This window comes from Dipodomys merriami, unplaced genomic scaffold, assembly GCF_024711535.1.
Source record: "Dipodomys merriami isolate MVZ:Mamm:240054 unplaced genomic scaffold, mDipMer1.0.p SCAF_19, whole genome shotgun sequence".
NCBI classification, from domain to species: domain Eukaryota; kingdom Metazoa; phylum Chordata; class Mammalia; order Rodentia; family Heteromyidae; genus Dipodomys; species Dipodomys merriami.
Genome location: NW_027203270.1, coordinates 31,711,081 through 31,739,080, shown reverse-complemented (window position 1 = coordinate 31,739,080; position 28,000 = coordinate 31,711,081). Strand labels below are relative to the sequence as shown.

At 48.3% G+C, this 28,000-nt stretch overlaps 1 protein-coding gene across 2 annotated transcripts in view; it reads right to left on the bottom strand.

Annotated features, from left to right (window-relative positions):
- Nucleotides 1–4,040: 4,040 nt before the first annotated feature.
- Itga3 (integrin subunit alpha 3) overlaps nucleotides 4,041–28,000 on the bottom strand; it is a 32,987-nt gene continuing 9,027 nt past the window's right edge. The window contains exons 4-26 of one of the 2 annotated variants that reach the window (XM_070028324.1): nucleotides 25,628–25,877; nucleotides 22,819–22,905; nucleotides 21,536–21,743; nucleotides 20,931–21,127; nucleotides 19,232–19,320; nucleotides 18,962–19,098; nucleotides 18,765–18,851; nucleotides 17,419–17,486; nucleotides 17,210–17,346; nucleotides 16,479–16,628; nucleotides 16,288–16,385; nucleotides 15,872–16,019; nucleotides 15,585–15,653; nucleotides 14,713–14,792; nucleotides 14,552–14,629; nucleotides 13,460–13,562; nucleotides 12,241–12,423; nucleotides 11,940–12,062; nucleotides 10,617–10,730; nucleotides 9,613–9,711; nucleotides 6,491–6,616; nucleotides 5,983–6,123; nucleotides 5,259–5,347 (exon numbers count right to left, since the gene is read on the bottom strand). In XM_070028324.1, the coding sequence (XP_069884425.1) occupies nucleotides 6,013–6,123; nucleotides 6,491–6,616; nucleotides 9,613–9,711; nucleotides 10,617–10,730; nucleotides 11,940–12,062; nucleotides 12,241–12,423; nucleotides 13,460–13,562; nucleotides 14,552–14,629; nucleotides 14,713–14,792; nucleotides 15,585–15,653; nucleotides 15,872–16,019; nucleotides 16,288–16,385; nucleotides 16,479–16,628; nucleotides 17,210–17,346; nucleotides 17,419–17,486; nucleotides 18,765–18,851; nucleotides 18,962–19,098; nucleotides 19,232–19,320; nucleotides 20,931–21,127; nucleotides 21,536–21,743; nucleotides 22,819–22,905; nucleotides 25,628–25,877 (2,742 nt within the window). In that variant the 3' untranslated portion in view covers nucleotides 5,259–5,347; nucleotides 5,983–6,012. Of the gene's footprint in view, nucleotides 5,348–5,982; nucleotides 6,124–6,490; nucleotides 6,617–9,612; nucleotides 9,712–10,616; nucleotides 10,731–11,939; nucleotides 12,063–12,240; nucleotides 12,424–13,459; nucleotides 13,563–14,551; nucleotides 14,630–14,712; nucleotides 14,793–15,584; nucleotides 15,654–15,871; nucleotides 16,020–16,287; nucleotides 16,386–16,478; nucleotides 16,629–17,209; nucleotides 17,347–17,418; nucleotides 17,487–18,764; nucleotides 18,852–18,961; nucleotides 19,099–19,231; nucleotides 19,321–20,930; nucleotides 21,128–21,535; nucleotides 21,744–22,818; nucleotides 22,906–25,627; nucleotides 25,878–28,000 lie in introns of both variants that reach the window. The other variant, XM_070028325.1, reaches the window with a different exon arrangement.

Genomic DNA, 28,000 nt, shown 5'->3' with positions numbered 1-28,000 from the left:
TCAAGGCTGGTACTCTACCACTTGAGCCACACCTCCACTTCTGGCTTTTTGCTAGTTAATAGGAGATAAGAGTCTCACAGACTTTGTCTGCCCCAGCTGGCTCTGGACTCTAACTCTCAGATCTAGTAGCTAGGATTACAGGTGCAAGCTACCAGTGACTGCTTTCCATTTCTTACTGGAGTCTGTCCAGTTGTCAAGATCTGCTCTGGCTCTACTTTCCAGATTCATCTTTTCACATTCCCTTGGTCAACTTCCAGCCCCATGTACCTGCTGCTTTGACCCAGTTTCTCATCTCCAAGCTATTGCCAATGCTATCTTTTCTGCCTGGATCTTTCTTTCTCAAGTTCCTTTACCTATTCTTCAGGTCTCAGCTTCTTAGTCATCCCTTCAGGAAACCTTCCCCTGGCCCTACTCAGCTGGTCTCCTGATCTTAGCGAAGTGTGGATGCTTAGTACACTGTGTAGTAACTGCTGACTTATCTGTCTTCCCTACTGGACTTTAGCACTGGGAAAGTGCAGATTATGTGTCCTGTTCATTGCACTGGGCACAATGCCAAGCATGTAGTAGAAAGGACAGGGTAAAAAAAAGAAGTGAGACCAGCGGGGAGTTATGTTCCAGAGATGTGAGTGAGGACCACCTGACACTTGCTAAGCTAGTGATTAGGAGGAGAGCCATGATGCTGGGGTGTTTTCAAATTGTAAGCAGTGTATAAGGGATTTTCTGTAAGCTCTCTGCCTACCAATAAATGGCAGCTATTACTGTTATCAAAATTAAAGCAACCTGGGCTGGGAAGGTGGCTCTGTGGTCGAGTGCTTGCCTTGCATATATGAGGCCCTGGGTTCAATTCCTCAGCACCACATAAACAGAAAAAGCCAGAAGTGGCGCTGTGGCTCAAGTGGTAGAGTCCTAGTCTTGAGCTGAAGAGCTGAGGGACAGGGCTCAGACTTACAGATCAAGTCCCACCACAGACCAAAAATAAAAAAATAAAGCACCCAGAGCTAGGCACCAGTGGCTCATGTCTATAATCTTAACTCCTCAGGAGGCTAAGATCTGAGAATCACAGTTTGAAGCCAACCCAGGCAGGAAAGTTTATAAGACTCTTTTCTCCAGTTAACCAGCAAAAAGCTGAAAGTGGAGCTGTGGTTCCAGTGGTAGAGTGCCAGCCTTGAGCAAAAAATGTTAAGTAACAACACCCTGAGTTCAAGTCCCAGTACCAACACAAAAACTCCAATTTCTAAATGTTCCACTGTATTTGTCTCCTGGTGGTAGACTTGAGGAGATTCAGGATGAAGGACAGCTATGTCAACACCAGCTTCCACTGCAGCAGAGGTAAAGAAGGACTGGAGAGGGGCGGCAGGGGGAGTTCACACCAGCAATGGAATGCTTCAGCCCACAGTGAGCCACTTTCCCCTGCTCAATCTCATTGAGCAGGAATGATCACACGGCCTTTTTAAACCTATGGGGCCCAGGAAGTGCAATCCCACTGCCTGCTAGGCAAGGAAAGAATCACCTTGGGTGTTCTTTTAGTGATGCAAGACTCAAAGACCCTTTCTGGAATGGGGCTTGGAGGTGCTATGGCCATGAGCCCAAGAAGTATGGCTTATAGACAGTCCTTTTGTAGTGGGCCTTGCTGCATTTCAGGCAAGTAGGTGTCTTTCACAGAATGGTTGGGCTCATCCTGCAAATATCTCAGGGAATGTGTGTGTGCACATGTGCACGTGCAAGCAACAATTCATTGTAGCCTGTGGGCTGATCAGGGAGGTAATAAATTCCTCTTTGAAGCCAGGCGCTTGTGGTTCATGCCTGGAGTTCTAGCTACTCCTGAGGCTGAGATCTGAGAATTGTGGTTCAAAGCCAGCCCAGGCAGGAAAATCTGTGATTTTTTTTTTTTTTTTGATTGGTCGTGGTCCTGAACTCTGGGCCTGGGTGCTGTCCCTCAGCTCTCCAGTTCAAGGCTAGTGCTCTACCACTTGAACCACAGTGCCACTTTTTTTGCTTTTTCTGCTTATGTGGTGCTGAGGAATCTAACCCAGGGCCTCATGCAAGGCAAGCACTCTACTGCTGAGCCACCTTCCCAGCCCTGTTACTCTTATCTCCAATTAACCACCAGGAAACCAGAAGTGGAGCTGTGGCTCAAAGTGGTAGAGCACTAGCTCTGAGTGAAAGAGCTCAGGGACAATGCCTGAGAATTCCTACAACTGACAATAAAAAGAAAAAAAAATCCTCTTTGACTTAAACTCTATAGAAGTGGCTTTGTCTTAAACACGACTGACTGGGGCTTTCATAACCTATATGTGGTGTTACTCCCAAACAAGCAAATCCCAGATTCTGGAAAAGAAAATTTCTGGTCACTGGGTTCTGAGAGTTTAGCTGCTTTGTGTAGGACTGAGTTTTTCCTGGGGGAATCCAACATTCTGCCGACAATCATCTTAGGAGGTGGCAGGTTCTGGCACAGAAAAGAGGGGTGAGGTATAGAGAGGATGGATGTTGGGCCCAGGATAATGTCATGTTGGGTGCTGATGGAGTAGAGGGCAGACAACTGCCACAATGCCGAGACTGGAAGACACCAAGATAGATTTGGGGAGGAACTCCCAGAACAGCTTTGGTCAGTGGTAGCTCAGAACAGTTGAATCTGGTGTCTGCTTTTAGGCTTCTGCGCAGTAATTTCCAACCATCAGTGGAATCTTGCCAAAGTCACAGACTTAGGAAGACTTTAGTGCACCACAGTTTAAGCCCAAGTGACCAAAGGGAGCCAGTCTTACTGTACTTCCCAGGGCTATGTGGACAACCTCAACATGACAGTAGGGGGCTTTTCGAGGAACCCCTAAAATGCAAGCTGCACGGGGGGGGTCTTCATCTTAATGCATGGTTACCTAAGCTTATCACCTGAACATTCCTGAGGAGCTTCTAAGTGCTCTGGGGCTGGGAGCATGGTTCAAGTGGTAGAGCACCTGCCTAGCAAACTTAAGGCTCCAAACCAAACCCCAGTAAATAAGCTAGATACCAGTGGCTCAGGCCTGTAATCCTAGCTACTCAGGAAGCTGTTATCTGAGGACTGAAGTTTGAAGTCAGTTTGGGCAGGAAAGTTCAAGAGACCTATATCTCCAATTAACCAGCAAAAAGCTAGAAATAGAGTGATGGCTCAGGTGGTAGAGTGCCAGCCTTGAGTGAATAAAACTAAGGGACAGTGCTCAGACTGTGTTCAAGCCCTTAAACAAGCATTTGCACGCATGCGTGTGCGCACACACACACACACACACACACACACACACACAGAGTAAATATCAACGTACAAAACTAGTGCTCCAGCAACTCCTGATCAGAGGCTGGGGGACAGACATAAAGAATGCTTAGGCCGCAGTCTGTTACCTTCTCATCTCCTGGTGGTACCCAGGGTTGGTGGTAGGGAAATGGAGGCAGACAAGCAGGCTCTTCTTACCTGAAACTCAGCCCTGAGGGCTCTCTCCACCCTTACACCTGACCTCTAGCCAGGACTATCTGTCCCTACAGCAAGTAGCTTTTTCTCTGGAGTTTGAACTGTGTCTGGGCACTGTCCCTGATCTTTTGCTCAAGGCTAGCAATCTACTACTTGAGCCACAGCTCTACTTTCGACTTTCTTAGCAGCTTTTTTTTTTTTTTTTTAGTGAAGAATCTCACAGACTTTCAAAAGCCCAGGCTGGCTTTGAACCACGATCCTCAGATCTCAGCCTCCTGAGTAGCTAAGATTACAGGTGTGAGCAACCAGCACCTGTACAAAATAGTTTCTGTCTCTTCTCTTCCCTGCACTACCTCTGTACCTACCTCCTTCTTCCCGTACCCCAATCCCACCAGGCCAGCACTGGATTCCTCCCAGGTCTCTCCCCTCATCTGAGCTTCTTGATCTCATTTCTGTGTCTATGACTAGCTTTAGACAGGAGCTGGCATTTCCACAGATCTTCACCCTCAAGCCTAGACCCTAGCACCTAGCTTTGTCTACCAAGGGGGCTGGCATCATCTATTCCAACGGAAAGGTTGGGGATGAGTAGAGGCCAATACAGTGGTACAAATTGGGAGCTATTTATTGGTAGCTGTGAGAAGCCCATATACAAAGAAGGCACAAGGGGGGAGGGAATAGTCCCCCTGCTACAGTACCATGGAGAGGTGGAGTTGTTAGGGAGTGGGCCTGCCAGTGAGCAGGGGTCAGTAGGTGTCTTGGAAACCAATCTCAACTGCTAGATGGGTTCCTGGGGTACAGAAAGGGCAAGAGCCAGGTTGCTCTGAGAGTCAAGAACAGCCAAGGAGACTCTAGGCTCCGACCCTAGTCAGTGGAAAGAGTAGGTTAGGCTGGCTGGGACAGGGGAGGGACTCCCTCCTGGTTCTACATTCAAGTTTTGTTCCCAGTGGGATCTCTCCAGGCCCTGCTGAGGCTGGGGTGGTGGTGGTCTGAATTAATGCTTTCTGCATCCGGCCAACATCTGCCTGGCCAGAACTAGCCTCTCTGGTCTCCTGAGGTGTCCTAGCACAGTGTGTCCAGGCTGCCCACGGTTTTTCTTTGTTCCTTTGGACTGCGTTCCCTGCCAGTCCAGTAGGAGCCAAGGAGAGAAGCTTCAGAAACCCATGAAAGAAAATGCTTTCTAGTTAGTGGCTCTTGGGTCTGAATTCAGTGCCTGTGAGCATGCTTCCCTTCCCCCCCCTCCCCGCCCCCGACAGTCCTCTATGGGACCCAACTCTGTGGTGGGTGCCTGGGAGTTGCAGCTGGGCCAGGTCAGCAGCTACCGGTCAGTAGTTTTCCTCTGGACAGCAAAAGTCCAGTGACTATGGCTCAAGTTGGATCCAGTGTGGAAGGGGAGTTGTCACCACATCCGGGACATTTTCCTTCCAGCTCTGGCAGAGGTCCTTTGGCTTAGTTTTGGCACAGGCAGAGGCTGGGACATGGTACGCAAACATAGGCCATGAGCAGTGGGTCCCACGTGTGTCCAGGGTGCAGGGCTGCGGCGTGCTCAGCATTGTGAGACCCTGAGGGAGGTACCCGCAGCCAGACAGCACAGGCCTGTGCCTGAAGAGGGGAGGGGCGCGTGTGCCTGAGCCTGCTGGTGCCAGCCAAAGGCAGTGGCCCCGGTGGGCCATTGGAGGCATAAGTTATGATAAATAGGAAGAAAGGGCATGGAGGGGGGCGTGGTGGGGAAGGAGTAGGGAAAGACGGGGGAGAACATCAGTAGTATCGGTCCCGAGTCTGCCAGCTGGTCACCCAGTGCTTCTTGATGGGCAGGGTGCTCTCTGGAGGTGGGTAGCGCTCCTCCTCCCGGATGCGCACCGCATGGTACTTGGGCATGATCCGGTAGTAGCGGGTCCGCTTAAAGAAGTCACACTGGAGTGGGGGCAGAAGAGAAAGGGTGTGAGCATATAGCACTCAAGCAGAGGAAGGAGTGCCTGGCTTCTTCCCTGCCACGGTCCTCAGAGTCCAGGACCCTGACTCAAAAACACCTATCTTGATGTGAGATGGGGAGAAAGAACTTCAGCATCCCCATCCAGAGAAAGGAGGAGCTGAGGGAGGCAGAGAGGAGAGGAAGAAGCAAAAGGAGAGGCCAGGATGGGTACATGGTTTCCCTGACAAGTGAAAACAGGTTGATTGGTTGATTGAGGCACAGAGTAGTCAGGAGGAAAAGTGAGGTCCTCCTGGTCCCTTCTTTCTCTGGATAAAGGAATGGAGCTTAGACTCATCTGAGACATTCCTACAGAGGTTTGGGGGGTGGGGGAGTCACCCCTAGCCTTGACTATGACTCTTCTCCGGTCCCCAGGAAGTAGATGGGTCACAGAGAGGACTATAGCACTCTTCTAAGAGTGCCCTAAGAGCCAGACAGGAGAGGTGTGTGTGTGTCACCCAGAGTGGGCTGCCCCCTGAGGTGGCACTGTGGACAGGTGAGAGGAGAGGAGCAGATAGCACAGAGTCAGAGGCCCCGGCCAGCTGGGATGCTCAGGGAGGAGGCCTGCAGGCTGCGTTACCCAGGTGGGCCGGGGTGGGGGCTGTCCCCCTCAGTAGTCGTCGGTCAGCCTCTCCGTCTCTGAAGGCTGGCTCTTCATCTCCGCCTTCTGCCTCTTGGCTTCATACAGGGCACGAGTGCGGGCTCGCTTGAAGAAACCGCACTGGAGGGGAGGAGGTGGGGAGGGCATCAGGGGTGTTTGGGGAGCAGTTCCTAGCCAGCAGCACTCAGGGGTTTGGGGCTTCAGGCTGGGGAGCCCGGGTAGCTGGGCTTGGGGTCCAGCATGGGGGGATGACCAGACACGTGTGCTCTTGAGTGTCCCTTTCCAGCTCATAGCTCCCTTCATTATAACCCAGGAAGGGGGGAGACTGGAAGCTAGGGAGGAGGAAGGGAGGACCTGGGAGGAAGGGGCTGAAATGGACATGTGGAATGGGCTAGGGAGCCATGGGATGGAGGGGAGGACTGGTGAGCACGTGCTGGCAGGAGGTCGGGAGGGGTGGGCGGGGGTCCCAAGTGGCCTGGGGTCCTACCTTCCACAGCAAAAGGATGATCAGGCCCAGCAGCAGCAGCCCGGCGCCCACAGACACAAGAACAAGCCACAGTTCGATCTCAGCTGGCAGTTCCTCCACTAGGTCAGAGTCGATGTCCACGGAGAACTGGAGAGGGAGGAAAAGACTCAGACCTGTATCATATCCTCTACCTGAGCTGGACCGGGGACCAGGAAGTTTTTGACCTATTGCCATTAGGAGGCAGCCAGGAAATGGAAGAAGCTCTTGCTTGCTTCACACCTGCAGGTCCATTTGTGCTGCTTCTAAACACAGACCTGGCTCTCAAGGAGTGGCATTAGATCGGATAGGCAGCCTGGGTTGATAAGCCACTTATCTGGGCTCCGGTTGTGTGAATTTCTCTGCTGTGTCTTAAGTTTAAGGTTACTAAAGTTATTCTCTTATTTTGGCTCATGCTAATTCCTACATTGAAAAATTGTATCTAACTACAATATATTTTTGCTTATGGTCTGAGGTAAGTGTCTTTAGTTCCCAAATGGATTCTTTCAATACTGTCTAGTTATATTTCTAAGCTTGGATATGGTGGCCCATGTGTGTAATCCTAGCATTCAAGAGGCAGAGGCAGGAAGATCCAGAATTCAAAGACAGCCTGGATTACATCATGGACCCTGTCTCAGAAAAAAGAAAAAGAAAAAATTCTCTACTGAATAAAAGTGTGTTCAATCCAGGCTTGGTGGCTCATGCCTTTAATCTCTGCTACTTAGGAGGCAGAGGCAGGAGATTGGCAAGCAAAGACATCCATCAAAAGTATTGTGAGACCTTATCTCAAAAATAAAATATATCCCCGGGCCCCCGGGCGATAGTGGCTCACGCCTGTAATCCCAGCTACTCAGGAGGCTGAGATCTGAGGATCATGCTTTAAAGCCCTCCTGGGCTTGAGTCTATGAGACTCTTATCTCCAATTAACCACCAGAAAACTGGAAGTAGTGCTGTGGCTCAAGTGGTAGAGCACTCACCTTGAGCTGAAGAGCTGAGAGACAGTGCCCAGGCCCAAAGTTCAAGCCCCATGACCAACAAAAATAAATAAATACATAAATTAATTAATTAATTAAAATAAAATACAAGCCGGGTGCCCATGGCTACTGAGGAGGTTGAGATCTGAGGATCAAGGTTCAAAGCCAGCTGGGGCAGGAAAAGTCTGTGAAACTCTTATCTCCAATTAACCACCAGAAAACTGGAAGTGGTGCTATGGCTCAAGTGGTAGAGTGCTTGCCTTGAGCTGAAGAGCTCAGGGACAGCACCCAGGCCATGAGTTCAAGCCCCACAACTGATCAAAATAAATAAATTAAAATAAATTAAAAATAAATAAACACAAGGTTGGACTCTGGTGGGTGATACCTATCACCTTAGCTATTTAGGAGGCTGTAATCGAGGATTAAGGTTCAAAGCTAGCTATGGGAAGGAGAGTTTGTGAGACTCAATTCTAGTTAACCACCAAAAAAAAAAGGTTGAAGTGGAGTTGTGGCTCAAGTGGTAGAATCACTGGCTTTGAGTAACAACGACAACAACAAAAAGGGACGTGCCCAGGCTCCAGGAATGGCACAAAATAAGTAAATAAGAATAAAATACTTTAAAAAGGGGGAGTGGCTAAGTGTATGGCTCAAGCAAGAGAGGTCCTAGATTTAATTCCCAGTATTGAAAAGAAAACAACAACAACAACAAAAAACCTACCTAAATTCTTATTCTGACCCACTGATCTTTCTGTCTGGTCTTCCCCCCACCTCTTCTATACTACATTATTTTAGGAAATATACATTGTATTTAACCAACCTTCCACTTATCTCTATATGTATGTCCTACATATTTCACTTACATTCTTCTCACAACACATTATTTGGTCATATTTATTCTCCCAGATGTAACTTTGAATCAAGTTTGGAAGCTTTTTTTTTTTCAAGCTTCCTGACTCCTACAGGGACTGGACTAATTTGGGAAGATCTAGTAATTTGATAGTACTTGATAATACCCATTATTTGTCTGTTGTATTCTAACTTTTACACCTATACTGGGGAGAGAGCTATAGATATTTTTCAAATATGTATGTATATATGTATATATATATATATATGTATATATGTGTATTTTTATATGGATGTGTGTGTGTGTGTGTATATATATATATATATATATATATATATATATATATATATATATATATATATATATATAATTTGGGAAGACCTAGTAATTTGATAGTACCCATTATTTGTCTGTTGTATACTAACTTTTACATCTATACTGGGGAGAGAGCTATAGATATTTTTCAAATATGTATATGTATATATGCATGTACATATGTGTATGCATATATATGTGTATTTATATATGTATGTGTATATATATATGTATATATAAATACACATATATATATATATACACATACACATATGTACATATTTTCTTTTTCTGAAAGGTCTCCCTAGGTTGCCTAGCTTAGACTTCATTCGCAGGAAATCCTCCTGCCTCAGTATCCAAGTTCCCAGGATTACCAGTACCCACCAGTTCAGCCACCTTTAACTTTATTTTTGATTGGCAGCACCAGGCCACCTATAGGCTTTGGTATTTTGATCTTGTTCTTTGAATTGCAGGACATCCTGAATTCTCACTGAGCCATTTTCGTTTCTGCCTCATGGCAGTCACAGCACCTACATCAATAATCAGTGGTCTCTCCTTGGCCTCATTACCCCACTGCTGTGACCAGAAGCTCACGTGTTCATAGTGGATGTTGACAGTGGGTGAGGTGGTCAGGAAGTCAAGGTGCCAGCCTGGACTTAGGCAGAGCTTGTCAGCTATGCTACTTAGAACAGGTCACTCATTTCCTTAGGGCTTCAGTTTCCTTTGCTATAAAATAGACATATAATCCAAGGCAGTTGTTCTCTACCCTGGCTAGCTGGCAGAGTCACCAAAGAGTCCTTTTGAACATCCTAGCACTGTACCCACAATCCAGAGGTCTTATTTAGTCATTCTAGGGTGTTGCTTGACATTAGAATGCTTCTAACTTGTTGGCAAGATTGAGTGAGATTCATAGCTCAAGTGTGTCTGTGACCTGGCTGAGGCCCACTGCCCTCATTCACATGCTTACTCACCCACGTGGTCTTGTTCTCCATGTTGATAGTGGGGACGTGGGTTCGCAGGAACAGAGTAGCCCAGCCATCTACCCTGACTCGATCAAAATCTCTATAATCCTGGAAGCAGGGAAGGGAGGGTCAAAAGGAGCAACTAAAGCCCCTCCAAACCACCCCTCTTGATCCTATTCCCTCTCCCGTCACCCTCTCCTACTAGGCATCATCTTTAGGCAACAGCTCCTAAAAATCGGTCAGCCAGGCGCTTCCTCCACACAAAAATGCTTTTCACTCATTCATTTGTGCATCAGGTCCTGTGCTGGATGCTGGGGACATCAGAAATACTGAAGGGCATGGTTCAAACCCATAAGCCAAATCTAGCCCAGGTTTTGGTATACGGCCTTGCTCATTCATTTATCTTTTGGAAGAAAGTAGGTACAATAGAAACCACATATCCCAGAAAGCTGAAAAGATTGATGATCTAAGTCACAGCAAAGGTTTGATGTAATGGACGAGAAAAGGCTAACATGTGAGGAACCCCAAATTCAAGAGTCAAGTATGACAGGTGGTAGGTGCAGCTCCTCAGAAAGTTCTAGAGTATCCAGGGGGAAAGAATTCAATTCAGTAGTAAAGTTGGAAAGTTGATGGAGACCTCAAAAGCTGAAGAGGAGTTTACACACAGAGACAAAGCAGAAGCTGGACTTCTAGGGGGAAGAAGGAATAGGGGTGAATATATGGAGATGGAAAAAGTAATGTGCACAGGGCAGCGTAACAGAACACAGGATGAGGTCATCTTGAAAACGTTACATAACCATATGCAGACATGCAACTGTAACACTGACAGAGCCTATACTAATGGACATACAACTGTGCAGAACATGATGCTATCATTCACACACACACACACACACACACACGCACGCATGCACGCACGCACGCACACACGTGCGTCCTGGCTTCACTCCCTCCCTTTTGCTCTCTTCACCCAGGTGGGTGGCACAGTGGAGACCTCCAGACCCAGTGCTGACCTCGATGAAGGTACTGTTCCACACCCGGGCCTTCACAGTCACATTGGTGATGGTGGGGGAATCAGGAATGAGGCACTCCAGCCACACACAGCGGGCGCGGCCAGTGGCACAGGTCTGAAGTGGGCAGGGAACACAAGGCATGAGATGATCTGACTCCTCATGCTTCCTTCCTTACCTTTCACTCACCTAGTCTTTGTCCCATCCCTGTGCAACTGAGGCAAGCTAACTTTATTTCTTCACAAACCCATATTCCTCATGTCACACATATACATTTACGATAGATTTTTTTTGTCAGTCATGGGGCTTGAACTCTGGGCCTGGGCGCTGCCCCAGAGCTCTTCAGCTCAAGGGGAGTGGGCTACCACTTGAGCCAAAGCACCACTTCTGGTTTTCTGGTGGTTAATTGGAGATAAGAGTCTCAGGGACTTTCCTGCCCAGGCTGGCTTTGAACCTTGATCCTCAGATCTCAGCCTCCTGAGTAGCTAGGATTACAGGTGTGAGCCACCAGCACCCGGCTAAATTTTTTTTTTTTTTTTAACACCAAGCTCATCTGATGCCAAGAACTTGATGACATAAGACCTAATTCCTAGCCAGGCACTGGTGGCTCAGGCCTACAATCCTACCTACTCAGGAACCTGAGATCAGAGGGTTATGATTCTTAGCCAGCCTAAGCAGGAAAGGCTGTGCATCTCTGATTTCCAAGTAACCACCAAAAAGCTGAAAGTGGAGCTGTGGCTCAAAGTGGTCGAGTACTAGTCTTGAGCACTAAAGCTCACAGACAGCACCCAGTTCCTGAGTTCAAGTCCCAGGACAGTTATAAAAAAACAAACATCTAATTCCTGGTCATGTAAATGAAGCCCAACTACAGAACCTCCTCCTCACCCTCTCAACCACTGAGCCTTTGGTGGTGTCTGGCTCCTGCTATTGGGACATCAACTCAGACTTCACCCAGCTATGCCTATACTGACTTCTCAGGCCTGTTCCTTTCCTGTTACAGAGGGTACCATGCCCCCACATTTCCTCCTGAACCCTCCCCACTCCCTTATGTCTAGTGTTCAAAGCTTTGAACAGCCTCCAATAAACTGGGACTCATTGGAATAGAGCCAAATGGCTCCTCCTTTGGTCTACTGTATTGGATGCTTCCCTGTCAGAGGAGGGTATCCCCAGCCCAAGATATGAGTCTCTCCCTCTGTCTAGAAACTCCTGAGGGCTGGGTCCACATCACCTTTCAAACAGAGTTTCACAGTAAGTGGGCAATACCTCCCATGCCCATGGTGCCCATGCCTTCGGTGGGCTGTACCTATCCCTTCCCTGTCCACTCACCAGCACAGTCTCAGATTTGGCTTTTTTGGCAGCAGCCAGAGTAATAGGTGGTGGGCCCTGTCCACCCCCTGGGTCCAGCTGTCGACGCCTGCGTTGTGGAGATGGTGGTCTGTCCTTGGGATCCTGAACAAGGAAGGGATTTGTTGGGAAGGTAGAAGTGGGAGCAAGAAAAAGGGACAGGAAAAGCAAGGGTCCCCAAAGGAGACTTTGAAGAAGACACCAGCTTTCTGCTCAGAAGCAGGCAAATGAGATATGATGCAAATGATATGCAAATGAGAGATATCCCTGCTGGTGAACTTACAGACAGAGTGAGATTCAGAGGGTTGACAAGGTCTCCAGGTGGGAGGCAGGGCCAGGATCCATTGCCATGGATGGTGATCTCCGTTGGGTACAGTAGCCACTTGCCATTGGCGACTTCATAGGGCCACTCCAGAGCTAGAACCAGGGTGCCCAGGGCCGCCAGGCCCTCCCCTACTGGGCTTACCTGTGGATACAAAAGGTGTCATGATTACTATCTCTTAGAGAACCACCTCCAACTCACCAGCTCCCAACCCTCCTACCCTGTGTGAGAAAGTGTCTTTTCTTTTCTGCCGGTCTTGGGTCCTGAACTCTGGGCTTGGGCTCTGTCTCTGAGCTCTTCAGCTCAAGGCTAGTGCTCTACCACTTGAGCCACAGTGCCATTTCCAACTTTTTCTGCTTATGTGTTGCTGAGGAATCGAACCCAGGGCCTCATGCATGCGAGGCAAGCACTCTACCACTGAGCCACCTTCCCAGCCCCAGAAAGTGTCTTTTCTATCAAAGTAATCTGCTTCCTCTCTATTAATCTTAGGATAATTTGTTTTGATGAATAGTCTCTGCTTCTACCAAGTGGCTTGGCCCTTGTTAATTACCTTTTAGTTACATCCTTTTCCTGCTGCACTTTAACTATGACATCCTGTTAAAAGCTCCTTAAGCCCTGTGCCAGTGGCTCATGCCTGTAATCCTAGCTATTCAGGAGATTGACATCTGAGGATCGCAGCTCAAAGCCAGCCAAGGCAGAAAAGGCAGTGAGACTCTTAGCTCCAATTAACCACCAGAAAACCAGACGTGGTACTGTGGCTCAAAGTGGTAGAGCACTAGCCTTGAGCAAAAGAGCTCAAGGATAATACCCAGGCCGAGTTCAAGCCCCATGGCTGACAAAAAATAAATAAATAAATAGCTTCTTAAACTTTAATTACATCCTGTTAATTAAGTCAGATATTTTTGCAGATTGTGAACCCAGTTCAGCTAATGTGAGCAGAGGGGGAGGGCCTGCCCGCTTTGTGTGCTTGTCAGATTTTTGGCTGATGAGGCACTCTTCTGCAGAAGTAAACTTTGCCTTACTAAGTTCCTTTTGACTTGGTGTCCTTCCTGATTCCTATGTGACATCCCAACATCCCGAATCATTTCTAACACCTGGACCTCAGAACCAGAACAACCCCCACCCCCACTCCCATCATCTTTTCCGCAAGTACCAGCCAGGACCCCTGAGATATGCTTACCTGGAACTCATATTTGAGGGGGCTTCCCACATCTTCTACGGTCTTCATGCCAGACTCACCCATTACAGACCCACCAAAAAAGCTCTGTAGCCGGTGATTCACCCTAGGGGTAAGAAAGATAAGTCATGGAAGGCAGGGCTTTGGTAGAGGGAAAGGTACCAAAGCTGGTTAACAACAGCAACTTTGAAGTCAGGTGGACCTGGGTATAAACCCAGCTCTTCCATTTACCAGCAAAGTGGCCTCAAGCAAATTATCCTCAGTTTCCTTGTCTAAAAAGTGGAGTTAGTAATAACTGGTATGACATAGGGCAGCTGTGAGAAGTCAGTGAGATATGTATAAAATTCTTTGTACAATGAGTTGTTTTTGTTTTGTTTGGGGCACAGATACTGGGGCTTGAACTCACACGAGCACCTGGATGCACAAGTTTGTTTGTGTCAGTCCTGGGGCTTGAATGCTGGGCCAGGGCACTGTCCCTGAGCTTTTTTGCTCAAGCACTCTACCACTTGAGCCACAGTTCCATTTCTGACATATTTTGTTAATTAATTGAAGATAAGAGTCTCAGAACTGGGCTGGGAAAGTGGCTCAGTGGTAGAGTGCTTGCCTTGCATGCATGAGGCCCTGGGTTCGATTCCTCAGCACCGCACATGCAAAAAGAAAAAAAAAGCCGGAAGTGGTGCTGTGGCTCAAGTGGTAGAGCACTAGCCTTGAGCTGAAGAGCTGAGGGACAGTGCCCAGGCCCTGAGTTCAGGCCCCATGACCGGACCCCCCACCCAAAAAAAGTCTCAGAACTTGCCTGCCAGGGCTGGCTTTGAACCCTAATCCTCAGATCTCAGCCTCCCAAGTAGCATGATAGTAGCATTACAGGCATGAGCCACTGGTGCCTGGCTCACTGAGTTTTTAAGAAATATCTTGGACCAACAGCTCCAGGTTGCTGACTCCTCCCTTTCTGACTGTTATTATTAAGGGAAAGGTGGCCTGTAACCATCAGGCCAAGAGGAGTGTCAGAGGAACTTAGGAGCTACCTTGGGGACAGCGAGGCCCTGGCTCAGGCAGGCTAGGGTGGGTTGGGTGGAGAGCAGAGAAGTTACCCACATGCTGAGTGATGCCTGGAGTGTGTAGTCCACCAGCAAGGTCAGATTCATGGGCCGAAGGTTGTCTTGGTGACTTGACCTGAGGAGGGAATACAAGGGGTAGAAAGGAGACCTAGAATATGATCTCAACTACAACCATACTGGCTTCACCAGGTCACTCACGTGGACAGCTGCAGCTGCACCTGAAGGTCCCTGGTGTTCAAGGTCACCCCGATGACCTCAAAGGCAATGAGCAGTTCCATCTATCCAAGAGTCAGAGAGAAGGGCATTGGTGGCCTGGTAAGATGATAGCTCAGGGAAGAGAAGAGCCAAACATCATGCCAGCGAGATGGCTAGCTGGCCTCCTCTTCCTCCCATTCTAGGTGACCAGTTCTACCTCTCCAACTCATCCTCACCTCTTTTTCCACCCTTTTCACCTCCAGATGACATTCCTGCTACTTTTACTACTGCAACTTTCTAAACCCATATTTCTTGTGTAAAACAACCGTAACCTCCTTAGAAAGGTTGTAAGAATTACATCACATAAAGAAGCTGTGTTAGGCTCAGGAAAACTTAGTTTCTTCACCTCCACCTGCCCTGGCGTTACGCATAGTTCCTCAACAGCTCCATTTTCCTATCCCTAAGCTTCTTCCCATCCACCCAGCCTTGAACTTCCTCTCCTCTACTCTAGTTCTCTCTCTCTCTTTCTCTCTCTATCAGTTGGTCATGAGGCTTGAACACTGGGCCTGGTCACTTTCCCTGAGCTCTTAAGCTCAAGGCGAGCACTCTAGACCACTTGAGCCACAGTGCCAATTAACCACAATGGTGGTTAATTGAAGACAAGAGTCTCATGGACTTTCCTGCCTGAGCTGGCTTTGAACCACGATCCTCAGATCTCTGCCTCCTGAGTAGCTAGGAGTACAGGCGTGAGCCACTGGTGCCCAGCTTCATTCTAGTTCTTTACTTTCAAGGAAGTGGAGGCAGATAGGAGAGGATTAACAGAGGAACAGCTTAGGACCCCCCACCAAAGTGGGAGTATATAGCCAAGAGCTCACCCTCTGGTTCCTTTTGAAGGGGTTTCCCAGCTCACACAGGATGGTCTCATTCGCTTGGCAAGTTCCAGACTGAGGAGAAACGAAACTAAGGTCAGGTTTGGGCTTATACCCTGCTGTTCTGGAGCAGGGTCAGAAGCCCTGAGGGACCAGCCCCCAAGCATCAAGGACAAAGCAGGACACAGAAAGAGGCCCAGCCCAGAGGAGGCAAGTTCATAGCATCATGCATATTGCAATGCAAATATGTGGGAAGCCCTGAGTGGGGCTGAGCCTGGCCGGCAGGCACTCACAGGGCGCACTGAGGACAGGAGCAGGGCAGGAGGCACTTCCAGGGTGAGCAGCGCCTCGTGGGCATCCTCCCCAGCCCGCTCTGGGCTGGGGGTATTGGTCACATTGATGCTCAAGAGCAGTTTCCGGACATCCCTGCTGTACTGGAGCCTGAAGAGGGTTGGGGGGAGCCCAGGACTAAGTCAAAAGCCCCACCTCCAAGGCACAATTCAGATCCACCTGGCCACACCCTTTGGGATGAGAAAAGTCCCCTTCTGCATGTGGCCTGACTGGCTCTACAGTTTCCGCTGGAGGATGCTTTCCTCCCCAGCCCATTACAGTCTTCCCATTCAGACTGGGCCAATGTGGCCTTGTCTACAATCACGCTAGCCAATGGATTCCGGCCTCACCCCGGACCAGTCAGCACCTCTGAGCCCACCTGCTCAGCCGCTGCAGCTGCTCTGACACAAAGGCAGCCCGCATCTGCAGATTGCTGTCGCACTTGTTGTCTGGCCCACACTCCTTCTGGAACTGAACCTGGAGGCAGTCAGTCAGAGACATGAGGGGCTTCCACCGCAACAACATCCCCAAGTCCCAGAGCCCTCCCCACATGGCCCCCGCCCCACCCACCTCAGTGTGGTTCTCCAGAGCCTGGGCTTGGTTGAGGACTGGGTAAGCATCCAGGGACCGCAGCCCCAGGCGTGGGCGCTCTGGCATCCGCAGAGGTAGAGAGTAGTTCAGAGAAATAACAATGGGCCGGAGTTTGTCACGGAAGTTGTCCTGAAAAGAGAAAGGGGGGGGGAGTGAACCCAGTCTTGCCATCCCCCAGGAAGTATCTTCATGCTATCCTAAGCCTCAGACTGAGCCCTAGGGAGAACCTGGGCCTGTCTCCACCCTGAAACCCCAGTGAAGCTGTACCCCCATTTGTCCTGCTGTTAAATCAAAACATTCTACCATTTTGACTCCTCACCATTAGAGAAGGTCCCTCCAGGGAGGTGTTCCCTTCATCTATGGGGTCTCCACATCCAGCCTTCCTCTTCCACCAAATCCTGAAGGAAGGGCTGAGCTTGCCCACAATCAGGGGGGACTCCTTTCCCCATCCCCATGGTGAACTGAGCCTCCAGCTTCCACACTCCTCCAATTTCTCCCAGTGGCAAGGCCCCTGGGCTTTATCTTCACCTCTTCCCTACCTCCAGCTCCTACACAACCACGCTTATTCCATATCCATCAGCCCTATGGCATTCCAGGTTGACTTTCCCAACTTCCAATGTAGGGGGACCCTCCTATTCCTTCAACTTTGACCTAGAGGACACCGATCCCCTTTCCTGGAGCTCCCATCCTGCCCTGTGTCCCTCCCTCACCATCAGAAGCAAATCCAAAGTCTGACAGCGCATCTCTGGCATGGAGAAGAAGCCATGAAAGATGGCGGACTGGCTTTGAGCAAACCGGAGCCGTGGTGGGCGGCGATCACGGTCAGCCTCCAGGGTGTAGGCCAGGGCTGCAGGTAGACAAGGAGGTCAGCAAATGGTCAGGGGAGCATGCTCCCCCTTGCCCTGAGCCCAGCACTCACTGATGTTTCTCCTGTAGTTGGGGTTCCCAGCACTCTGGTTGTAGGCAAAGCACAGTTCAACCTGCACACTGGGGTAGGGGTGGGAGGGAGTGTACAGGAGAACCTGGTTACAGTGAGACACAGAGCCAGGCCTCGCCTCTCACCTCTGTTTTAGGCAAAGGAAACTCAAGGTCCCTCTCCAGGGAAAGGCAGGGGCAAAATTAGGGCACCCACAAATCTATCTTTGATGTCCCTGGCTCCATCCTTCCCACTATACATAGAGAGGTGATGGCAAAGGTCACCACTGGGAAAACTGAGTTCCAGAAGGCAGGAATGACGACATCATTCAGTTGATGGCCAGCCCTTGAATCTAAGCCTCAGGCTCTTCAATCCCAACCTCCACAGCCATTCCATTCTCCAGCCTCCCTGTCTGCCTCCTGCCTATGTCATTCACATAGGCCCTAGGGTTCTGCAGATCATCACATTCTAAGCAGCTAGATTTTTTTTTTGAGCACGTAAGGCTTATCAAAGCAGTGTGCAAAGAACTGTTTATATGTTGTCTCATTTAATTATACCAAATTATTACCTTTTTTACAGGTGAGGAATCTTGAGGTTAAATAATTTGCCCAAGATGAGTATCCCTTCTTTCCCACATCCATCCATCCGCCTCCTCCTTCCTTCGGGACTTCAGTCCTCAGAGCCCACCCTTCCCACTGGGAATACACAGCTGGGGTTTGAACTAGGTGGTGAAGGGCTCCTATTCCTAACCACTAGGGTCTATTGCTCCCAGATCCCTATATCTGGTAAAGAGCTCTTGCACCATCATTCCACTTCTGGCTTTTTGGTGGTTAATTGTAGATAAGAGTCTCACACTTTTCAACTGCAGTCTTCAGGTCTCATCCTCCTGAACAGACAAGATTTCAGGTGTGAGCCACCAGCACCTGGCAGGAATTTTGCTTTTTAATAAGGTTGGGTGGGGGGAATGCCAGTGGCTCACACCTACAATCCCAGTTACTCAGAAGGTTAAGATCTGAGGGTCAGAGTTCAAAGCCAGCTGGGGCAGGAAGGTCCATGAGACTCTTATCTTCAATCAAATACTCAGAAAAAGCCAGAAGTGGCACTGTGGCTCAAGTGGTAGAATGCTAGCCTGGAGCACAAAGGGGCTCAAGGACAGCACCCAGGCCCTGAGTTCAAGCCCTAGGACTGGACAAAATAATAATAATAAGGTTGGGTAAGGAGGGGTAATGCTGGCTCTGAGAGCCAATCTTTAAAGATGGGAGAAGGGTTTGGGACCTGGGCATCTCAAAGCCTACCCATACATGAGAAGTAGGGGCTGATAGTCTCAGAGCAAGGGCTGATAGTCTCACCAGGAGGTGGCTGTGCAAAGTGTGGGGTCCAGCACAGCTGGCCTGGCCACCAAGGTCTTGTGGACAATGTTGATGACAGGCCGAGCCCTGCAGAGACAATAAAAGCAAGCAGGTATCAATGCTGGCCAGAGCTGAAGCTTGGACTTTTAGGATGTCAAAGAAGTAGGAGTTGAAGGGGAGAATGGACTCAGGCTCACCGCAGCAGCACAATGTGGTCTGACAGACTGCCGACTAGTAGGTCTGGGTAAAAGTTCTCATCCACGTCCATGTGTCCACTCAGAGAGTAGCCGAAGGTGGACAAGCCAGACAGTCCCAGTTTTTCTCCATGGATTACCTGGGAGATGAGAGAAATGGGGAGGACAGGTTCTGGCTGATGGGGCTGAGGGAGGAACAGGGAAGAAGTAGATGAAAGGGAGGGGGACAGTCCACTAGTGGAGGGGGCAGTAGTCACATCTGCCCATCCATACCTGCTGGGGCTGTCTGAGGAGCCCCCCGGAGCTGCTATGGTAGATATAAACTTTGCCCAAGCCCTCAAATGGGGCTCCCACAGCAATATCTGGAAAAGAGAGGCAAGGACAAGGTTACCGAGGTATTCTGGACCCCACATCTCCCTGACCGTGTCCTACAGGCTATAGGTTCCAGTGTGTCACTGACTTGACCCAGCTGAAAGTGCTCAGAGAGGGAGGAAAGCTGCAGAGCTTCCAGGTAGGAAGGTAGAGTCAGGAGAAGGGAAGTAACTTACCCAAAATCTCACACTAAAACAGGTAAGAGTTACATCCCTTTCTCTCTCCCACCCTAACTTCCTTTCCAGACATCTGGTTCTTCTAAATGGCATCTACCAGAAGAGTGTTGTAAAAGAGGTATTCCTAAAGCCAGGCACTGGTGGCTCATGCCTATAATCCTAAATATTCAGGAGGTTGAGGATCGAGGTTCAAAGTCACCCTGGGCAGGAAAGTCTGTGAGACTCATGAGGCTTGAACTCTGGGCCTGGGCACTGTCCCTCAGCTCTTTAGCTCAAAGCAAACGCTCTACCACTTGAGCCACAGCGCCACTTCCGGTTTTCTGATGGTTAACTGGAGAGAAGACTCTGACAGACTTTCCTGCCCAGGCTGGCTTTGAACTGCAATCCTCAGATCTCAGCCTCCTGAGTAGCTAGGATTACAGGCGTGAGCCACCAGCGCCTGGCTTCCATAAGATTCTTCTCTCCAATGAACCACCAGAAAACCAGAAGTGGTGCTGTGGCTCAAAGTGATGGAGTGCTAGCCTTGAGCAAAAGAGCTCAAAGACAGCAACCAGACCCTGAGTTCAAGCACCATGACTGACCAAAATAAATAAATAAGATGTGTTCCTAATTGGTGACAGCCAGTGGGGACAGGATGTGTCTAATCCTCACAAGAGTTGCTGTAGGTTAGTTATTACTATCCCCACTTCACAGGTGAGAAAGCAGACACAAAATCCAGTTACACAACTAATGAGGACAGAATGCTTGAGCTTCTGCCTAAATACCAAGGACTAGGAGACATTTTATAATCTTCTTAAACTTTACAAGACTCTTTGTCATTTGCGATGTTTGGCCTGCTAAGGCCTGAGTAACCAGAAGGCCAAGCTTGTTAGTACAGGAGGCCAAGGAAAACTATGTAGCCATCAATCACCCTTCTATAGGAAGTGCTGGGCTTTGTTGGCTGGACTCTCTGGCTCCTCTGCCTTCCCTTAGGTTCCCAGCTATATCCTGGGAATTTTTCAGAGAAGTGACATTGGGATAATCTAGTTGTTCCTATGGCAACCAGGTTCACACCCAAATCTGTCCTTATTAACCCCCATCCACCCCAGGACTGACTATTCCCCTGTCTGCAAAAGCACTGGATGGAGATGGTGCTACTCTAGGGCTCCCACACCTAAAAGAATACATCCTTGATATTTACTCCTCCACTAGCCCTAAAACCTCCCCCTTCCATCCCATACCTCTTCCAGAATCATCTTTCCAGATATCAGATATTGTACCCCTTCTCTAAAACTTACTATGGATGCCCCTAGCTCATTCCTGTCCTCACCATTATCCAAAGAGATTTTGGTGTGTGTGTGTGTGTGTGTGCCAGGCTGGGGCTCGAACTCTGATATGCAGCTGGCACTCAGTGAGAGTGCTGAGGGAGAGGTGCTAGCTCATACCCTGGAATCCATCCTGATTGATGTCACCAATGCTGGCCACAGAGAAGCCGAAGGTGGAGCGACTCGGGCCATGAAGAAGGAGGGATGGATGGGTGGGGAAGGAGGTTCCTGCCTGGTTCATGAAGACATAGACGGCACCTCCTACCTCTTCCTTCCGCTCAAAGTAGTAGGGAGCACCCACCAAGAGGTCCTGCCACCTGCAGAGGAGAGGAGGAGGAGGGAGGCTGACCTCCAATAGACAGCACAACTGTTCCTTAACAAGAAATGATTGGCCAGAGTACACAGCTACACAAAAGGCATGGAAAGGTCATCAAGACCCACCGAATAGAAAATGCATGTCACGGAGAAATCAAGAAGCACACTCACACAGCCTACATCCACTGAAGCCAAGCAAATGACAGGGGCAGACAAGCAAGTGCAGGTGTCATGCAAATAACATGCAAATGCCCAGGTTCCGGGAAGGTCTGATTGCAAAACCCTGCAAAGAGCAAATGCACACTTGCCAAGCTTCCATTTTTCTCATCTGGCTTGGACAAGGCTGCCCACTTCCCCTCCTCTCCCCACTCCCTGGCCCCAGAGAATGTCCCAGGTCTCTAGATTCTCACCCATCGTTGTTCAGGTCTGCCAGGGCAATGGCGCTACCAAAATAAGCGCCCACCTGTGTGCCCTCCAGCACCTGCCTCCTCCGCAGGTCTCCACCTGTCTCCTGGCTCAGCAAGAAGACGGCGCCCATATGTCGGTGCCGTGGGGCGCCTGTCACAATAGTGATGTCCATGGGGTGCAGGACATTGCTGCCTACCTGCATTGTGTAACCTGGGATAAGGTGAAGAAGGAAGACATTCTATCAAGTCCCCAATAATCTCTCTCCCTTTTTACACTGGGCCAATCCTCTAGTTACCACCCTATATGATCTATTCTTCTATTCCAAGTTGAGCAAAAAGAGTGCAGCTCCCCTCTACCCCTAGCCACATGTGACAGTACACACCTATAATCCCACCACTTGAGAGGCTGGGCAGGAGGATGTAGAGGTTGAGGACAACCTGAAGCTGTACAACCAGTTCCAGGCCAGCTGAAGCTACCTAAGGGAACCCTAGTCTCAAAAAACTGGGTGCAGGGCTCAAGCCAGTAGTCCTAGCTAGTTGGTTTGAAGTGGTTTGAAGTCAGGCTGAGCAAAAGTACACAAGACTCCATCACAACCAACGGCTGGGCATGGTGGTGCTTGTCTGTCTTCTTCCCCAATATGGGTATACATGAGTAAGAGGATCACAGCCAAGAATGGCCCAGGCATGAGGTGAGACTCTACCTCAAAAACAATCAATAAAGCCAGATGTTAGTGACTCAATGCCTATAATCTTAGCTACTCAGGAGACTGAGATCTGAGGATCAAGGTTTAAGGCAAGCCTGGGCAGGCAAATTGGAAAGACTTTTATCTCCAAATAACCAGCAAAAATCTGGACGTGGAGGTATCTGACTCATGTGGTAGAGGGAAATGAAAGCGTAAGGCCCTTAGTTCAACCCCTAGTATGAGCACACACATACAAACATAATCAAAAAGGGGAGATGTGGTTCAGCAAATACAAGGCTCTCAGTTCAAGCTCCAATACTAGAAGAAGAAAAAAAAGCCCACTGGCTACACCCCATCCCATTTGCAATCCTGCCTGTCCCTTGGATTATTAACTGCTTGAGGGCAGTAACTCTGTGGCTAGAGCTTGAACAGAACCAGGTGTACAGGCAGAGTACATGCCTGTGTGTTAGTTGACCTAAAGGCTACTAGTCATACCTGCAACTAAAGCCTCACTCTGTGCATGAAGGCAGGAACGTCAGCATTTTAGGGACCCATCCAGCTTCCCCCCGCCCATCACCAATAGGCCACCAGAACAGGACTCACCGATATAGAGATTTCCTTGGTCCTCTGGGTCCTTGTAGCTATACTCAAATAAATCCCAGTCCTTCCTCTGAATCATGTAGCTACTTCCTGCACATATTGGGGGAGGGGCAGGGAAAGTGTCAGTCACCATTTTTTTCCCTCCATCATGCCCATTCCCCACCTAATAATAATTAGCCCCTTTTATTTGTGAACACTGTGCCATTTGTCAATCACTTCCTCTTTAACAATTCTGTGAGGTAGAAAGAGGAGAAGAGTACAACTCCAAGGAACACGAACTTGCTCGTAGTCCTCTGAGAATAGTTGTAGAACATGGCTGGCGTCCTGCCTTCTCGTTTCCTGGGTTTTAGTCCATGCTTGGCCACACTTCATACCATTTTCTCCTGGGTCCTATCCCAAAACTCAGGCTGCCTAACCCCTGTACCCAAAGCTGCTGCTGAAGGAAACCAGGATCCATACCAAGCTGTCGAAGGACCAGGGAAGTGGAGAACAAAGCCATGGAGTGGAGGGTGGGGGACAGGACAGGGCCTCAGCCTTCCATTAGTCCAGAGTTGTTACTATATCAGACTTCCTATTGGTCAAGAGGACACTGAAGGCTCTCTACCTGTTGGTTCTATGACAATAAGGGCTCAGGAAGGGAGACAAATAGCTATTGCTACAACCTATGTGATGGAGAGGGGCCAGGAGATGGAGGGAGTGTGAGTCATCAGATTCCAGGGTGATGGGTCACATAATAGTTGAAAGTATGGATCCTGCTAGGCACCAGCACGTCACTCCTGTAATCCTATCCACACAGGTTGAGCTCAGAGGATCATGGTTCAAAGCTAGCCAGGACAGAAAAGACTCTTATTTCCAATTAATTAGCCAAAAGTAAGGGTCAGAAGAATGACATAAATGGGATCGCACCAGTGATAAGCAAGTGGAGCAAGAGTGTGAAGACCTGGGTTTAAGCCTCAGTATCAATGTGTGCATACAGGCATGCACAAGTATGCACACACATGCATGCAACATGCACATGCACACATAAACCAAAACCCCAAAAAATCTCAAGGGTCTTGTAGGGCACTGGTGGTTCAAGCCTGCAATTCTAATTACTCAGGACTACTCAGGAGGCTGAGAGTAGAAGGATTATGGTTTGAGGCCAGCCTAGGCAGAAAAGTTCTCAAGACTAAATCTGAAAAATAACCAGCAAAGAAAAAAAAAAGCAGACCTGGAGGTATAGCTCAAGTAGAATACTAGTTTAGCAAGCACAAAGCCCTGAGTTAAAACCCCAGTACTAGGGGCTGGAAAGGTGGCTCAGTGATAGAGTGCTTGCCTTGCATGCATGAGGCCTTGTGTTCAATTCCTCAGCAACCACATAAGCAGAAAAAGCCAGAAGTGGTTCTGTGGCTCAAATGGGAGAGTGATAGCCTAGAGCTGAAGAGCTGAGGGACAGCACCCAGGCCCAGAGTTCAGGCCCCACGACTGACACACACACACACACACACACACACACACACACACACACACACAAAAGTACCACCAAAATAAATAAATAAATATATATATATATATATATATATATATATATATATACACACACATATAAAAGAGCTGGCTGCAGGTGACTCACCCTATAATCTTAATTATTCAGAAGGAGGAGATATAAGGATCAAGGTTCAAATACAACCTGGACAGGAAAGTCCTTGAGCCTATCTCCCATTAACCACCAAAAAAGCTGGATGTGGAGGTGTGTCTCAAGTAGTAACTTGAATGAATGCCAGCCTTGAGTGAAAAAAAGCTAAATTAGGACAGAACCCAAACCCTGAGTTCAAGCCCCAGTACCAGCAAAAACAACTGCCAGGCACCCGTGGGTCATCTATAATGCTAGCTCATCAGGAGGCTGAGATCTGAGGATCATGCAGTTTGAAGCCAGCCAGGGCAGAAAAGTCTGTGAAACTCTTATCTCCAATAAACTACTCAGAAAAGCTAGAAGTGAGGGGCTAGTGGTAGCATGCTTGCCCAGCATGCATGAAGCCCTGGATTCGATTCCCCAGCACCACATAAACAGAAAATGCTAGAAGTGGTTCTGTGGCTCAAGTGGTAGAGTGCTAGCCTTGAGCAAAAGAAGCTCAGGGATAGTGTTCAGGCCCTGAGTTTGAGATCCATAACTAGCAAAAAAAAAAAAAAGTCTTCCTCCAAGGAAATACTCTACAGCTAATTTTTTTCTTAACCAACATGAAAAACAATGTCCACAGCTTTTAAAAAGTGAAAATTTTAAAAAAAGTATGATTCTATTTGTGTTTTTTGTTACTGTTCTTGTTAAGATATCTATCTGTTCTAAAATCTGGAAGGACTCAAAAGATATGACAAACACTGACATATGGGATCAGAGAGATGGATGGGAGAGAAGAGACAGTTTTTCTCCTTTTACCAAATCCTGTTATATTATTTAATAGTGTACTAGGAACATGTTTTACTGAACCTGGAGGTTACACTAAAATCAGACTAACCTACATTCCAATCTAAACTTCCTAACATGATGGCCTTCAGCAATTTACTTCCCAGAGACTCCGTTTTTTCATTGCATAAAATGGGTATAAGAGATGACTCCTAAAATATATTAGGATTAAGACATTATGTACGAAACCTCTGGTACTTAGAGAGTGCTTTAACCCAGCAGAGTGAGGTCATGGATGTGGCTGCTGTTGAGGGCAGTGTGACCTGTCTCTTCTGCCTCCTAAGAATAGATCACCTGAGTGGATTATCTGTGGCTAACTTGGGGGGGGAGGGCTGGGTCCTCTACCCTCCTCCCTTCCTCCACAGTCCCCACCTTTCCAATTGTAGGCTCCTGGGGCACCAAAGTAGACAGTGTTCTGCGTGAAGCCGCCGCTGGTGCCGAGCTGGCACATGCCGGTCTCCAGGTAGTCTGTGTTGCTGTTGCACATTTCATTGTGGTACGTCTGCCACTCGTCACTAGAATCCAGCTCCAGGTCGTTACCCCTCACGTAGCACTTGCCCACCATGCGCCGCTGGTCTTCCAGCCCCGACCACAGCACCTTGGTATAGCGGTGGGCACAGACCTAGGGAACCCCCCAAACCCACAGCCTTAGCTCTGAGCACCACTGGCTGGGCAGGACAGGAGTTGAAAGGGGACTCCAGGCCTCTTTTTTTTTTTCCTGAGGCAGTAACGTCAGCCTGCATTCCCTTAGAGTATTTGAGCATTCATCCCAAAGGTCAGGGCCAGTGTGAGGGAAGCCAGAAAGTATGGATTTGCGAATGGCTTTGAGATCCCAGTGAAAAGAAAGGGGAAGGGGTGAGCAAACCAGGGGCTTAAGTTCCTGGCTCTTCGGGAGCTATTGACATAAATTTGGAAACTGCTTCTCTATCCTGCAATGACTTTTTTGTTGGTCATGGGGCTTGAACTCTGGGCCTGGGCACTGTCTCTCAGCTCTTCAGCTCAAGGCTAGGCTCTATCACTTAAAGCCACAGCACCACTTCCGGTTTTCTAGTGGTTTATTGGAGATAAGTCTCACAGACTTCCCGAGCTGGCTTTGAACTGCATTCCTCAGATCTCAGCCTCCTTACTAGCTAGAATTACAGGCTTGAGCCACCAGCACCTGGCTTTGTAATGACTCTTAATAAAGGGATTACTAAATAATAATAATACCAGCATCAATAACACCAGCAGCAGCTAGCAATTACTATATGCGAGGTACAATTCTAAGTACTTTCTATATATATATATATATATATATATATATAATTTTATTTATTTATTTTTTTTTGGTGGTGCCCATCCTGGGGCTTGAACTCAGAGTCTGAGTGTTGTCCCTGAGCTTCTTTTGCTCTATCACTTGAGCCACAGCTCTACTTATGATTTTCTCTGAGAAGTTTATAGGAGATAAGAGACTCATGGACTGTCCTGCCTGGGTTGACTTCAAACCGAAATCCTCATATCTCAGCCTCCTGAATAGCTAGGATTCCAGGCATGAGCCACCAGCACTGGGTTCCATATTAATTCTTTTAAGCCTGATCACAACCCTATGGTTAGGGACAATTTTGTTGTTGTTGTTTATTTAACTTTTTGTAGTAGCGAGGTTTGAATTCAGCACCTTGTGCTTGTTAGACACTCTACCACTTGAGCCATACTCATAGCTTTTTTTTTGCCTTTTGTTTTTGCTTTCTTCCAGAGCCAGCTTTGGACTGTGATCCTCTTACCTACAAGTCTCCTGCAGCCAAGATTACAGATGTGAATCATCACATCTGGCTTGTTTGGTGAGATAGGGTCTTGGTAACTTTTTCCTCAGGTTGGCTTTGACCTGTGATCCTTCCAATCTAGTCACAGGTAACTATGATTATATGTGTAAGCCACTGAGACTGGCTACTTTGTCCATTTTAGATGAGGAAACAAAGGCATGGAGAGCTTTAGTAGCTAGCTCTCAAGAATCCAGCCAAGATCCCACATCTAGCCAGAGATAGAGAACACTCTAAACAAGACTGGCTGGTTTCAAGTCTGACCTCTTGCCCTCATAAATGCAAGAAACTACACATGGGATTGAGCACATTGCAGGTACTCAATATGTATTTACCAGACAAATCATTGCTTTAGGACTTGGCTGTGGCTCAGTGGTAAACCACTTGTCTAGCATATACAAGGCCCTGGGTTCAATGTCCAGGACCACAAGGAAAGGAGGAGGGTAAAGTAAATTGAAGTAGGCAAAGTCTAGAAACAGGCTTTTGCCTATGTACTTTTCCTGTCTCCTTCCATATGTGAGTCTGCCTAAGGCACAATTGTTTCTAGTGCTAGTACTGTGCTTGGTACACAGCAGGTGCTCACTAAACGTGTGTTGTATAAAGGAATTGGGTGTTTAGGTAGCTAACTGCTAAGGACCCAGGGTCCAGATATACAACAGGGCACACAAAGGTATTTCAGTGAACTTATTATACCAATCTGGGGCTTAGAACAGTGTTTAGGCTGGGCACCAGTGGCTCACTCCTGTAATCCTAGCTACTCAAGAGGCTGAGACCTAGAGGATTGAGGTTTGAAGCTAACTTTGTGAAGAAAATTCAAGACTCCATCTCCAACTAACTAGCAAAAAGATCAAGCTGGAGATAAGGCTCAAGTGGTAGAGCACTGGCCAAGCAAAAGAAGATGTCCTAAATTGAAGTTCCAGTACACCAACAGAAAAGAAAGAAAGAAAGA